Source organism: Hyperoodon ampullatus (genome assembly GCF_949752795.1).
Source record: "Hyperoodon ampullatus genome assembly, chromosome: 12".
NCBI lineage: Eukaryota > Metazoa > Chordata > Mammalia > Artiodactyla > Ziphiidae > Hyperoodon > Hyperoodon ampullatus.
In genome coordinates this window covers 40,741,770-40,754,986 of record NC_136925.1, presented here as the reverse complement: position 1 = coordinate 40,754,986, position 13,217 = coordinate 40,741,770, and the positions used below count along the sequence as shown (strand labels likewise).

General features: G+C 39.3%; 1 protein-coding gene across 1 annotated transcript in view; it reads right to left on the bottom strand.

Moving 5' to 3' along the window:
* The window catches only part of CDC40 (cell division cycle 40), a gene marked incomplete at both ends in the record, with an annotated part of 47,434 nt that extends 38,748 nt beyond the window's left edge, over nt 1–8,686 (bottom strand). Inside the window, one exon of the mRNA XM_079716516.1 lies at nt 8,498–8,686. Within this exon, the coding sequence (XP_079572642.1) occupies nt 8,498–8,686 (189 nt within the window). The remainder of the gene's footprint in view (nt 1–8,497) is intronic.
* Nucleotides 8,687–13,217: the final 4,531 nt, after the last annotated feature.

Below are 13,217 nucleotides of genomic sequence, written 5' to 3'. Positions count from 1 at the left end.
TACCTTGATATGTCCAAAACAGAAGATACCATTTCCCCATGACTCCACTGTCACACACGAACAAATTAGGCACCGAGTCTTACTGATTCTACCCCTAAAATATTTCTCTAGCAACCCTACTCCCACCTTCCCTTCTCCACCATCCTAGTTCAGACTTCATATCTTGCCTGGTCTATTATAATATGTGCTTATCTGCTTTAACGTACACCCATTTTTGCCGTATTAGACTAATTGCTGACTTTTTAAAATATCACGCACTTTCATGCTTCCTGTGTTGTTGGCAATGTTACTTTGTTCCTTATGCATTTCCCTTTGCTATCTGATAATATGTCATCTTCTTCTTTTCCCTGATACCGCCCCTCCTCTTGGCTCAGGAAAAATGCTTTTTCATCCACAGTCCTAAGAGATGTTACACATAACTCCTAATAGACCTTGTGATACATTATTTGTTGCACATGACTTTTACTTATATTTTATAGTCTTACTGCCCAGTAGAATGCAGGGCATTAAGCGCATGTTCAATAAATATTTGTTAAATTAAACTGAAGAAAGAAATGTCAAATTCCTAGAGAAATTAAAGAGGATGAAGGCTGACCAAAGATCACTGAAATTGGCAATTATGTCACAGAAAACCTTTGCCAGAGCAATTTTGGTAGCAGGGTGAAGTATGGAGAGCCAGTTGCAAGGGGCAGAGGTATAACCGGGGATTTAGAAAAAAAAAAAGACATCAATATTTTTGCTCTTTCAAGACATTTGGCAGTAAAGAAGAGATGGAGTACCAGATTGAAGGATTTTCTGCTTTTTTCCTTTCTAAAGAAAAGGCTAAGCCAAAGATTTAGTCAATCATAAGCTACAGGAAAGGAGCAAGTAGGGAGAAACATATGTTAAGAATGAGGGAATGATCAAAAAGGTATGGTCATTCTGGAAGAGGTGAGAGGGGAGATAATTCAAGATACAACCAACTAGCCTCTGAAAAGAGAAGGAGAATCCTCCCTGAGATGAAACAGGGATTACAAAGACAAGAATGGGTGATGGGTGATAGATTTTTGGAGTTGGTGGGAGATGTTGGGAGTCATAGATGATCTTTTAATTTTCTTTTAATCTTTTAGTGTTGGGAGTTATCACTGCCACTTAAAATATTCTTTTTCTTCTTTGTGTATTAGCTTTAGATTAGAATTTAGGTGGGTGCATCTGCCTGTGAGCCCAAATTATAGTCCTAAACCTTAGCTGAAAGGGAGCTGGGAGGATAGAATCTGGGTTTCCAGGAGGCAGGGAAAGATGCTGTTTACATTAAGACTATTAAGGAAGGGGGTTCAAATGCTGGGCCACCTATATTACCCTAGAAAGCATACCCCAATCTTCACTGATTAGAGAGAGTATCTACCTAGGGCTCAGTAGCAAAACCAAGTACCACAAAGTTAAACTGCATAAAAACTAAATTAAATGCTTTTCTCTCTTTTATAAAGATAAACTGCTTATAATAACAAGAGGCTTAGCGGTGTTCATACTTCCCCAATGGCTTTTTTATTTTTATTTTTATTTTTTTTGCGGTACGCGGGCCTCTCACTGCTGTGGCCTCTCCCGCTGCGGAGCACAGGCTCCGGACGCGCAGGCTCAGCGGCCACGGCCCACGGGCCCAGCCGCTCCGCGGCATATGGGATCCTCCCAGACCGGGGCACGAACCCGTATCCCCTGCATCAGCAGGCAGACTCCCAACCACCGCGCCACCAGGGAGGCCCCCCAATGGCTTTTTTAGAATACAGTTGCTAGAACCACTTTATAATATGGTTTACCAGATCTTTCTGATTAAGGGTATTTTAAATATTCTAAATTTGAATTATTTTGAACAGAGTACCACAAGACATCAAGTTTTAAATGCAAAATACAATTTTAAAAGAACTACTCTTAAAAAGCAATGTGGCAACTAATAAAAAATATAAATAGGTCCCCATCTCTGGCTCCTGCTAAAATTATAGAACAAACTGGACAACTCCTCAGAAAATGAAGAGTTATTAATTTTACGTTTAATTAGAAAAACTTGGACAACACCACAACCTTGTTTTAATACCCATGAGGAGTTCAATAACAATTAGGCATGCAATTGAAATTACCAGAGAATTACAAAGGATTTCTATTCAGCTTTAGTTATCCATAAAAATTAAAGTGCAATAAGTAAAGTGTACCCTATGAGTCAAATAAGTTTAAATGTTACCTTTTGTTGATTCAAAGTAATTTGAAAATAAAATCATATAATATTTACCTTTTAGTCCTGTTCACATTTCTTACTGTTATACAAATAAGAAAATGGATGTGAAAGCACTTTGTAAACTATAAACAAGACATAAATATCAACCATTATTACAAACTATCAATTTATGTTATAGGTTTTTTGCCAAAAAATAGAAATGAATAGACTTTCTATAATGGGAGTTTAAGTGGCTGAGGAAAAAAATAGAAATTCATATAAAGATATCTTTTGAGTTTGGCCCTTAACAAATACAGAGGAAAAAGACTGTAATAAAAGACAAAGATGGAGATTACATCATGATAAAGGGGTCAATCCAGCAAAAAGGTATAACATTTGTAAATATCTATGCACCCAACACAGGAGCACCTAAATATATAAAGCAAGTATTAACAGACCTAAGGGAGAAATTGACAGGAATACAATAATAGTAGAGGACTTTAATATTCCACTTCCATTAATGGATAGGTCATCCAGAAAGAAAATCAATAATTATACCAGATAGACTTAATAGATAAATACAGAACATTCCATCCAAGAGCAGCAGAATACACATTCTTTTCAAATGCACATAGAACATTCTCCAGGATAGATCATATGTTAGGCCACAAAATAAGTCTCAATACATTTAAGAAGACTGAAATCATATCAGGCATCTTTTCAACCACAATGGTATGAAACTGGAGATCAATTAAAAGAAGAAAACTGGAAAAACCACAAATATGTGGAGATTAAACAATATGCTACTGAACAACCAATGGGTCAGTGAAGAAATCAAAATAGAAATTAAAAAGAAAAATACCTTGAGACAAATGAAAATGGAAATACAACATACCAAAATCTATGGGATGCAGCAAAAGAAGTTCTAAGAGGGAAGTTAGAGACATAGGATTACCTCAAGAAACAAGAAAAACCTCAAATAAACAACCTAACTTTACACATAAAGGAACTAGGAAAGAAGAACAAATGAAGCCCAAAGTTGGTAGAAGGAAGGACATAATAAAGGTCAGAGTGGAAATAAATGAAATAGAGACTAAAAAGACAATAGAAAGAAAAAGACAAGAGCTGGTTCTTTGAAAAGATAAAATTGATAAACCTTTACCTAGATTCACTAAGAAAAAAGAGAGGATGAAATAAATAAGATCAGAAACGAGAGAGAAGTTACAACTGATATCAAAGTACAAAGGATTATAAGATACTACTATGAACACCTATATGCCAACAAATTGGACAACCTAGAAGAAATGGATAAATTCCTAGAAACATACAGTCTTCAAGACTGAATCATGAAGAAATGGAAATCTGAACTGACCAATTACTAGTAAGGAGACTGAATCAGTAATCAAAAAACTCCCAAAGAATAAAACTCCATGACAAGAAGGCTTCAATATTCTACCAAATATTGAAAGATTTCACACCTATCCTTCTCAAACTCTTCCAAAAAATTGAAGAAGAGTGAATGCTCCCAGACATTAAGATGTGACAAAGACTGTATGTGGCCTGCACAGCCCCAAATATTTACTATCTGGCCCTTTACCAAAGTTTGCCAATCCCTGGCCTAGTATATGGTCAGTTTTTTTAAAATGTTTTATTACTGCTTGAAAACAGTTTTCTGCATTTAGTGCCATGTCCTTTATACCCTTCAGATACAGTTTGCTAATTTTGTTGTTTGAATTTTCTGTGTCATCATTGATATTGTTTTGCTTATTCTATCAATTATTGAAAGAGGTATATTAAAATCTTCTGCTGTAATTGTAGATTTGTTAGTTTCTCTCGTAGTTATAAAAACTTTTGCTTAAATATTTTGCGCTTACATTATTAGGTGCATATAAATTTAAAATTGTTATGTACCTCTTTGTGAACTGAGCCTTGTATCATTATGAAGTGATCCTTTTTCTGTTTTAAAGTCTATTTTATTGACCCTAATACAACCAATGCCATTTTCTTCTTGGAATTTGCCTGATATATTCTTTTCCCCTCTTTTTATTTTTGATCTTTCTGGAGATCTTAGCAATCATGGCAAGGCAATAAAAAAAAGAAAAGAAAAGAAAAAAGGACTGAAAGGAAGAAAAAAATACTGTCATGTTTGCAGCTGATACCATTATTTAAGTAGTAAGATCAGTCAAAAAATTAAATAATGGAAAAAATAACACAATTTATTATTATAATAGCATAAAACTAAGATGCACCTAGAAATATCTGCAACAAAACTGTTCAGGATATTGATAGAGAAAATTATAAACTTTCAAAGAAATTAAAAACCTAAAGAAGACCTAAATGAATGAACAGATATAACACTGTCTTCAAATTGATCTAGGAGTCAACCCAACTCCAAACAAAATCCCACCTGGGTGTTAGCAGAATTTACAAGTTAATTCTAAACCGTATACAGAATTACAGGGGACAAGAATAGCCAAGACATTCTTGAATAACAACAAAAAGGGATGGAGGTGGGGCGGGGGTGGGGGAGGTAGAACAACCCTACCAAAGATAGAGCTATATTATTAAAAATGTTCACACCATACACAAAACTTAATTCCATGTGGAGTCATGACTTAAATGGAAAAAGCAAAAATACAGTGCTTTCAAAAGACAAAATGGGAGGAGGATATTTTTATGACTTTGGGAAAAGGAAGAATTTCTCCAACAAGGAAAAGGAGCCACAATCCATAACAAGCCACAAATTTGCAACACATAATTGACGAAGGATAGTATCCAGAATATGTAAGGATCTCCTACAGATCAGGAAAAAGACAACCCAATAGTAACTTCAAAAAATCAAATCAAATCACCTATAAGGTATGTGAAATCTCATTAGTGTTCAGTGATATGGATTAAAAACATTACATAAGTTCATACTTTGCCAGAATGCTTGCTATTAGTCACAATACAATTTGACAAATACAGATGAACTTATTTGTATGCTTCACATCTCCTCCCCTGGACATTCTTCTGTCATTAAATTTACTGGGTATAAGCTTTTGTAAAAGCATATTAACAAACTAGCGATGATCAATATCCCTTACTCTCTCATCACAGAAACCAGATCACTGCGGGGTTTAGCCCCAGCTCTGCTTCTAATGGACCTCTGATACCTATTCAGTCTTTCCTCCTGGATTATCTTACTTATAACTTCAAGTGATTGAACTGAGTTTTAGAGACTTCCTCTCACTCCCACCCAATCAATGTACCTTGAATCTCAACATACATGCTTTTTCAAGACTTGGGTTTTCACTTACTCTTTCATTCATTTTCTCACCTAATGTATTTCTCTTAATATCTTGTACTAGGCATTGAAGACATGAAAACAAATATACACAACAATCTCTGGTCGCCAGGGTCTGGTCCAGGAGAAAGAAAAAATTAACAAATCACAGCAATGTGGCAAGTGCTATAACTGAGATGTGGAAAGGGGGCTAAGGTAGACAGAGGAGGAAATATGTGCACTGAGACTGAAGGACAGTAGAGTTTTGGGGGGTGGGATGAGGGGAGGCATGAGGCAAGGGATCTCCATGCAGAGAGACTAGCGTGGGCAAAATCTTGAGAGAAAAAAAGAAAATAGGCTTTGGGTGCTTTGTAGAGAGTTCAGCATGGGAGAATGGCAGGTCTCATAAGGAACTCAGAAATTACCCAGCAGGCAATAGGGTGTCTTGGGGCAAGGAAGTGATATGATAACACTGGAATTTAGAAAGACCACTCTGAGTGCATTGTGAAGGGAAAAGTGGGTATGGAACTGGGAGACAAGAATGGAGGAAGTAGAAAGACCAGTTAGAAGGTTATTATAATTGTCTTGAAGAAAAATTATAAGAATCTGAACAGTGGCAGCAAAAGAGGAAAGAGAGATTTGATAAACATCATTGGTACTATTGGGTAATGGGTCCTGGTAATGAACAGGACCCATTACCCAATAGCAGGGGTTCAGAAAGAAAGAAAAGTCAAGAATGACTCCTGAGAGAAGTAAGGAAGATATGAAGTAAGGCTGTGTCAGTAAAAATGGAGAGGAAGGAGTTGATTTGAGAGAAATTAATGAAGCAGAAATGTTAGAACCAGCTGAATGACTAGCTTCAGGGGCTGAGGAAGAAGGAAGAGAAAAAGGAAGACCCCTCTGTTCTTGGCTTGGACTAATGGGTGGGTTGTGGGATCATTAATCCAAATGGGAAAAACAGGTGAAGCAGATCCCGAGGGAAAGAAAATGTCAATTTTTTAGCACATTGGATTGGAGGTGCCTGAGAGCTATCCTGGGAGAGACGGCAATAGTTCTGAAGCTAGCAAGGAGTTTAGAATTGGATAAGGATAGTGTGCCTGGCACATGCTTTATGACAAGTCTTGAACTCCATGAGATAGTTACTAGTGTTATCCCTACTTCACAGATGAGAAAAAACTTAGACACAGAGCACGTAATTTATCCAAGGTCACCATCTGGGTAGCTGCTGGAGGTAGGATTTGAATCCTGGCGGTCTTGATTCCAGAGCCTGTGTGAACCACTTCACAGTGTTCACCTGTAAGTCATCAGGAGCACTGCAGGTTGAAGGCCTGGAGAGTATGAGGGGTGCAAAGGGGGACTAAGGACAGAGTCTCAGGAAACACTAATATTGAAAGGGAGGGCAGAAGAACAGGGGATCAGAAGACTGTGGATGGCCCCATGGAAGCCAAAAAGAGAGAACGTTTCAAAAAAGAACTATTTAATAGTGTCACTTGATGCAAGTATTCAACTCAGATGACAGAACTTGACAACTGGAAGGCCAGTGACATTACTCAGGGAGAGTAAGTTTCCCAAGAGGCTAGGGCAAGGCTGCATTGAGTTGAGGAGAAAATGAGATAAAGTGAGAGAGCTCCAAAACGCTGAGCTGTGAAAAGAATGAAGACTTAGGAGGCTGCTAGAGGAGGGGTGTAAGTTTGGGGAGTTTGTTTTGTTATAAAAGTAGGAGGATCCTAAGCATTCTTTCATACTCGATATACATTAGTAAAAAGTAAAATCCATGAATAGCTCACTAAAAGCCTGTAAAACACTCAGGCATATCACTATCACTAGACTGGGAAACATCTTAAATACAAAGGAGTTTTTGCACACTGTCTCCCCTCACCACATCTTCAGCTCCTGATCACCCCCACTGGGCTCTACTGGGCCTCTACTACCAACTGGGGGATGCTCTTCTCCAGCTCTAGACACACAGACCTTTCCTCGGTTCTTCAAACACACTAAGCTCTTTGCCATCTCAAGGCTTGCTGTCTCCTTTTGCTGGGAAACTCTTGCCTTATCGTGCACTTGGCTGGCTTTTTCCTGTTCCTCAAAGCTGCTTTTGCAAGAGGACTTCCCTGACCAATCTACAGAAGTCATACTCCTAACTTATTCTTTATCACTGAACTCTATTTCACGGAATTCTATTTTTTTCCTTTACAGTACTCAATCCAATCTGTAACCACTTTATTTGCTCATATTTTATTGGCTGCCTCTTCCACTAAAATGTATGCAATCATGAGGCCAAAGATGTCTGGCTTGTTTGCCTCTGTGTCTTCAGTCCTTAGTCCTGGCAAGTAACATGTGTTCAATAAATATTTGTTAAAGGAACTATATAACCCAATTTCTCCCTCTATCACTTTCGTCAATTGGGATCATGCACACTGTTTCTTAAATCTAAGGCCTTTTCTCACTGTCTTGACTTATATATGCACTTTTATTAGATACCAGGATCTCTGCTGCAAGCTTTATTTGTATCATTTCATTTAATCGTCACAATAGTCCTCTCATATAGATAGGTCCTTTTAAAATTATATCTCCATTGTACAGGTGAGGAAACTGAGGACGTTGTATAACTTGCCCAAGTTCAAACAAGTGGTGGAGCCGGGATCAGAATTTAGTTATGACTTCAAAAACAAAACAAAGCCAGGCCACACCTCACTTCAAGCGAGGGCACATACTCTAGTTTGGGAAGTCCTGATTTAGCTTTGTTTATGTTCTGTTACACCTACTCCATCCAGGCCACATCCTAATCCATAAATTCAAATTTCACCCCCTCTTCCCACTTGCTTTCTGCAGGTGGGAGGTGAGAGCCGGGAGTGGAGGGCTGTCCTGAACTTCCAGTTCCCAGCTTCTCCCAAGGAAGATGCATTTAGGGAGAAGAAGAGATCCAAGCGTTAGCCACTTACCTTTCAGGACTGCGGACGAGGTAACCCGGGGCCTAACAAGTGACTGTCGGATTCTGGAGCAGAAACCGACAATTCCAGCCCCGCAATAGTGGCCAAAACGCTTACCTTAACGGCCACCTCCGGAGCGGAGTCCACCGCCACTGCCAGAGAGGACTTATCTGAAGACGATTTAGTCAAGTGCATAAGGGAGTCCGCGGCTGGCAGCGAACACCGTCCACCCTCACTGTCCGAGTCCGATTCGGACCCTGAACCCGAACCATACGAAGCAGCCAGAGCTTCGATCGCAGCCGACATGACGGCAATAGACACTCTGTGGAGACCAGGCCCTGGCGGAAGAAGGAGTAGCTTCAGGTCCTGACAGATTGCCATGACACACATTATTTAGCTCCTTTCCTACGAAATCGTTTATATTTTAAAACAATCATTACAATCGATTAACTAGTATTAGAATAAGAACAACAGGACTTGTAATTTGGAAACATTTACTTAGGGAAATAGAATTATAATAGCTTATAACTTTCGGGACCTTTGCGGCTAGATTAAAGACTACGAGTTCCGAAATACCTTGAGGCCTCGAAGTGCTACGCTTCCGGCGTGCCGCGCGGCAGGAAGTGGGAGAGGCACGATGGGAACTGTAGTTTAGAGAAAGGGGGCGGGGTGGGCAGGCCCCTCTTTGACCCCGCCCCTGAATGGTAGGTTCATTCAATTGGCTATCATCTTTCCTCATTCCCTGGCCAAGCACTGTTCTCTCCGTCCCCCTCCCCCAAACTGAGGATTGGGCAATACCATAAAGCCTCAGGAAAGGGGGGGAAGAGAGATATTCATCCCCCACTGATGGGTGAGTGGGTGGGGGCTGAGTTTCCCACCACAGATGCACCTGGGCACTGGGAGCTGAAGAGGAAAGTGAGAATCATAAGTGGGAAGACCTTGACTGGCGGGGAATAGCTCCTGGTGGGAAAGATGGGGGATTAGGTGGCGAGAGTCCTGCGGTTCCCCCTGCTTCAGGCGCGGGTCTTCGCGCCCAGTTGTGGAGAGTCGCGCGCTGGGAGGGGGCAGCTGGGGGGCGGCGGCGGCCGCTCGCGGTGTTGTTCGCTCGCGCGTCGAGCACACTGTGGGTCCGGTGAGCGGCGGGTGTCGCAGGCGGCGTTCCTTGTGGCCCGGTGCCTCGGCCGCTGCCCACAGCGGGTTTCACCGGGGAGCCTGACAATCCTGGAGGCTCTAGGTGGAGTCCCGGGAGCTGAGAGAGACCGGCGGCCACCGCCGAAGCATGAAGAAGGGGTAAGGCTAGAGCCCCTCAAGATTCCTCGGTGAGCGCGAGTCTCTTAGGAATTGTTTTTTTTTGGGGGGGGGGGACAGGGTGCCGGGAGAGGAACTCTTCCTCACTGGCCAGAACGGAGAGAGGTGTGCGTGGAGCACTAGCCCAGCAAAGGTTGCGAGGATGGGCGCGCCTACACCGCGACGGCCCCCACCCCCATTCGCGGGTTTCCAGAGCTTCGGCAGCCAGACCGCCGGCCCGGCTGGGTACCCAGGGACACGGCGGCCGGCGGGCGCACCTGGGGCTCGGTTGCGGGGACCGCCCCGAGGCTGCTCTAGGCGGGGAGACTGCGGGTCTTAGGTGCCACCGCCTGAGAGCCCCTGCCCCCGCGGCCCGCCCCTGTGCCTCCTCGCTCTGGGGGAGGCTGCGGCACCCGGTGCCGGAGAAGCCCCGCTCGAGATACGTGCCCGAGGCTCTGTAAAGCCAGCTGGTGCGTTTGCGTTTTTGCGCCGCGCGTCTGTGTCTAAAGAGACAACATAACGGTAAAGCGAGTGCGGGGATCTCTTTCTTCGCTAGAAGAGGAGGCCAAGCGCGGTTCTAGCCTCCGATGCCTGCTATGGGGAGGGGGGTGCCTTGGGCAGAGTTAGGGAGCTGCTCACCCAGCTCCGATGTCAGCAGGACTCGCCCATTGTGCCACCCGGATAATTATTCAACTCTGCAGCATCCATTGCACCTTTCCCATTTTTCTTTTCCCCTTGCTGTAGCATGCCCCCTAGCTTCGGTACTCTGACGCCTTCTCTTGCACTTGCGGATGATGAACTGGAGTTGAATAATGGTGAAAAGAAAGCACATCTGACCTGAACATTCATAACCTGTCCTATAGCCGATTAATTAACTAATCCCCAGATAGCCTAGATACTTGAATACGACTCAGTCTAATTCTGTCCTTTTTTATGTAAGGTGTGCCTAGGATTATATATAGTTTTTTTTTGTTTTGTTTTTTGTTTTTTTGGTGTTGGTGTTAGATCCACATATTAGCTAAGTCTTATTCCTGTCCGGTAATTGATGTAATTGATTTATTGGTTATTCAGCCCGTCTAATGCTTTAAATTTAATTTGTATAGGAGATAACTTTCATTTTCCTAATTGTTGGTAGCACTGTATCATAATTACAGATTCAGTCTCAGTCTTTGAACTCTCAGGAACAGTTTTTTCCCTTATGCTCTAAGTTTCTGTTAGGAAAAGTGTATTTTTTAATGTCCAATATTTGATATAAAATTTCTCAAGTTTTGAATAAGGGAAGTTTTGTATATCTTTATTTTTCAGTAGCGGAATATTTGATTGCCAGTTCTAGCCTCCGGTTGAAAGAAAGAAAGCATTTAATATTTAAGATGGGGTTTTAACTGCCATAACATTTCCTAAATTTATCTAAATTTTACTTTTTATTCAGTTCTTTGCAATATCATGTATTTAATTACTTGTTATAGAATTTCTTCTCATTTTTCCAACTTCTGTCTACAAGGATGGGTAGGCTACAATTTTGCACGATCTACCTGAAAGATGAAATATTTTTTGAACGTGGAAGAAACAACTGTTGGTCATTTGTTTATTATGTTAAAAACTGTTTACATCCCACTATTTAAAAATAAACAATTCATGACCAAAAATAAGTGTTTTATTTTTCTTTTTGTGATCCTCCCTTTCCAGCTTTTCTTGTTTAAGATTGTTGCCATAACCCTCTTGGTAAAACGGAATTGCACATAGACATTGCAGAGGCAGTTGTTTTAAGGTACAGTAATTGTTTTATGGCACTTGGAAGTGGCGCACATATAATATAACTTGATGGTGTAGCATCAGTTGCTTGTTAGGAAATGACCTTGCAGTTTACAAAATGGACACCTTGTCTTGGTTTCTTTATATGTAAATGGAAATAAACCCATTTATGCCGCTAAGTAGTATGCATAAATTAAGTACATATGTTTTCATGACGCTTTCAAAGAAAATTTAAATATTTTGGCTAATGAACGATGAAAATATTTCAGTGTAAAATACAGTGAAAAATGTCATTAGGATTTTCTGTGGCATGTTAGAATGGATGTTTTACATTGAATTTTGCTTTGGAGACATATGGCTCTAAATTGAAGAATGTTTCTCATCTATCAAGTTTTTAATAATTGCAAATTTAATAGGTATTATAGTTAATACATATATGTAGTTGTAAATATAGGTATAGTTAATATTCATGAAAAAGTTATATGACTTGGTAGTAAACAAGTAGAATAGTGAATTAAGTTTGTGAAAAAGAAAATCTCCAGAAAACATTAAGGCCTTTTTCATTGAAAAATTTGCAGATGACACAATTCAAAATACATTTTGTAATTGAATTTGTAATGCATTGATTTTTGTAGTGTAATATAATACATTGACTTTGTAATACATTGAAAATACGTTGATCATTTGTGAGGTGTGATATGGAGCTACTTTGTTTATTATTCAGGTTTGTAAATAACCATTTATATATTCAGAGATGGTGTATAAATATAATACTATATTTAATTATACATTTTGCTTTATTGTCAGAATAATTTAAGGTATTTCCAAGTGTTTGGTTTTCATTATCACAGTAGCTAGTAGCTTTTGATTTTCTTATCGTGGGATTAACTCAGTTAATTTTCATAGCAAAAACTATTAAAATATATTATTATTGCTTTTACCAAAACAGTGCTTTTAGTTACTCTATGGGGAAACTTCATATAAATAAGACTATTCAGATGTCTTTAAAGTTACTATTATATAGTTTCTATTTTTGAGAATTAATTTGATGACATTTTTAATGTTTTCTTAAATCACCAACTAAAATTTAGCTGTCATTATTACTTGGATAAGTACAGTTTACTCAAGGTTTTTCTAAGCTCCTTGAGGACAGGAACTGACCCAATGCTTATTGTCATAAGTCTGAGATTGCTAGCATAGTGTTTAGCAAATAGTATAGGTTTAATTTTTTATTGGACAAATAAAATGAATGAATGAAGACTATCCATTGATTTAATGTACCATGTAGACATTTTTTAAAAGATCTATCAAATAAATTTTTAATTCATAAAGCTTATAGCTTTATCTCAAGAGAAAAGAAAAAAATGTATTTGGAAGTTCTTTGAACTTCATTTACCTGTTCAGGCATAATTCCTTTACCCACACATTTTTTGAACTAGCACTAGATACTGTATAATGCATACATTGTGAACCTTTCATTTATGAAATGATAATAATTTTCTTCTTATTTTTTACAGGTCACTTCATGAAAATGTACATTAAATGTTTTTTTTCCTAAATTAGATGAGTATAGATATGTGTTTGATTCTTTTTGACTTATTTCATTTTTCCAGTAAAATATTAATTTAAAAATGTATGTAGAGTATATCCTGTGCTAAATGTGCCTGAGTACCTAATTTTAAGAATAAGTGACCTCTAGGGTGGAGCTTTTTATAAAATGAAGGATCTTGTGTTTTTAGTTTATCACATTCAGTTTATAATTTTGAATCTTTGTGTAGTGGTAGTTCCTAGCTTACAA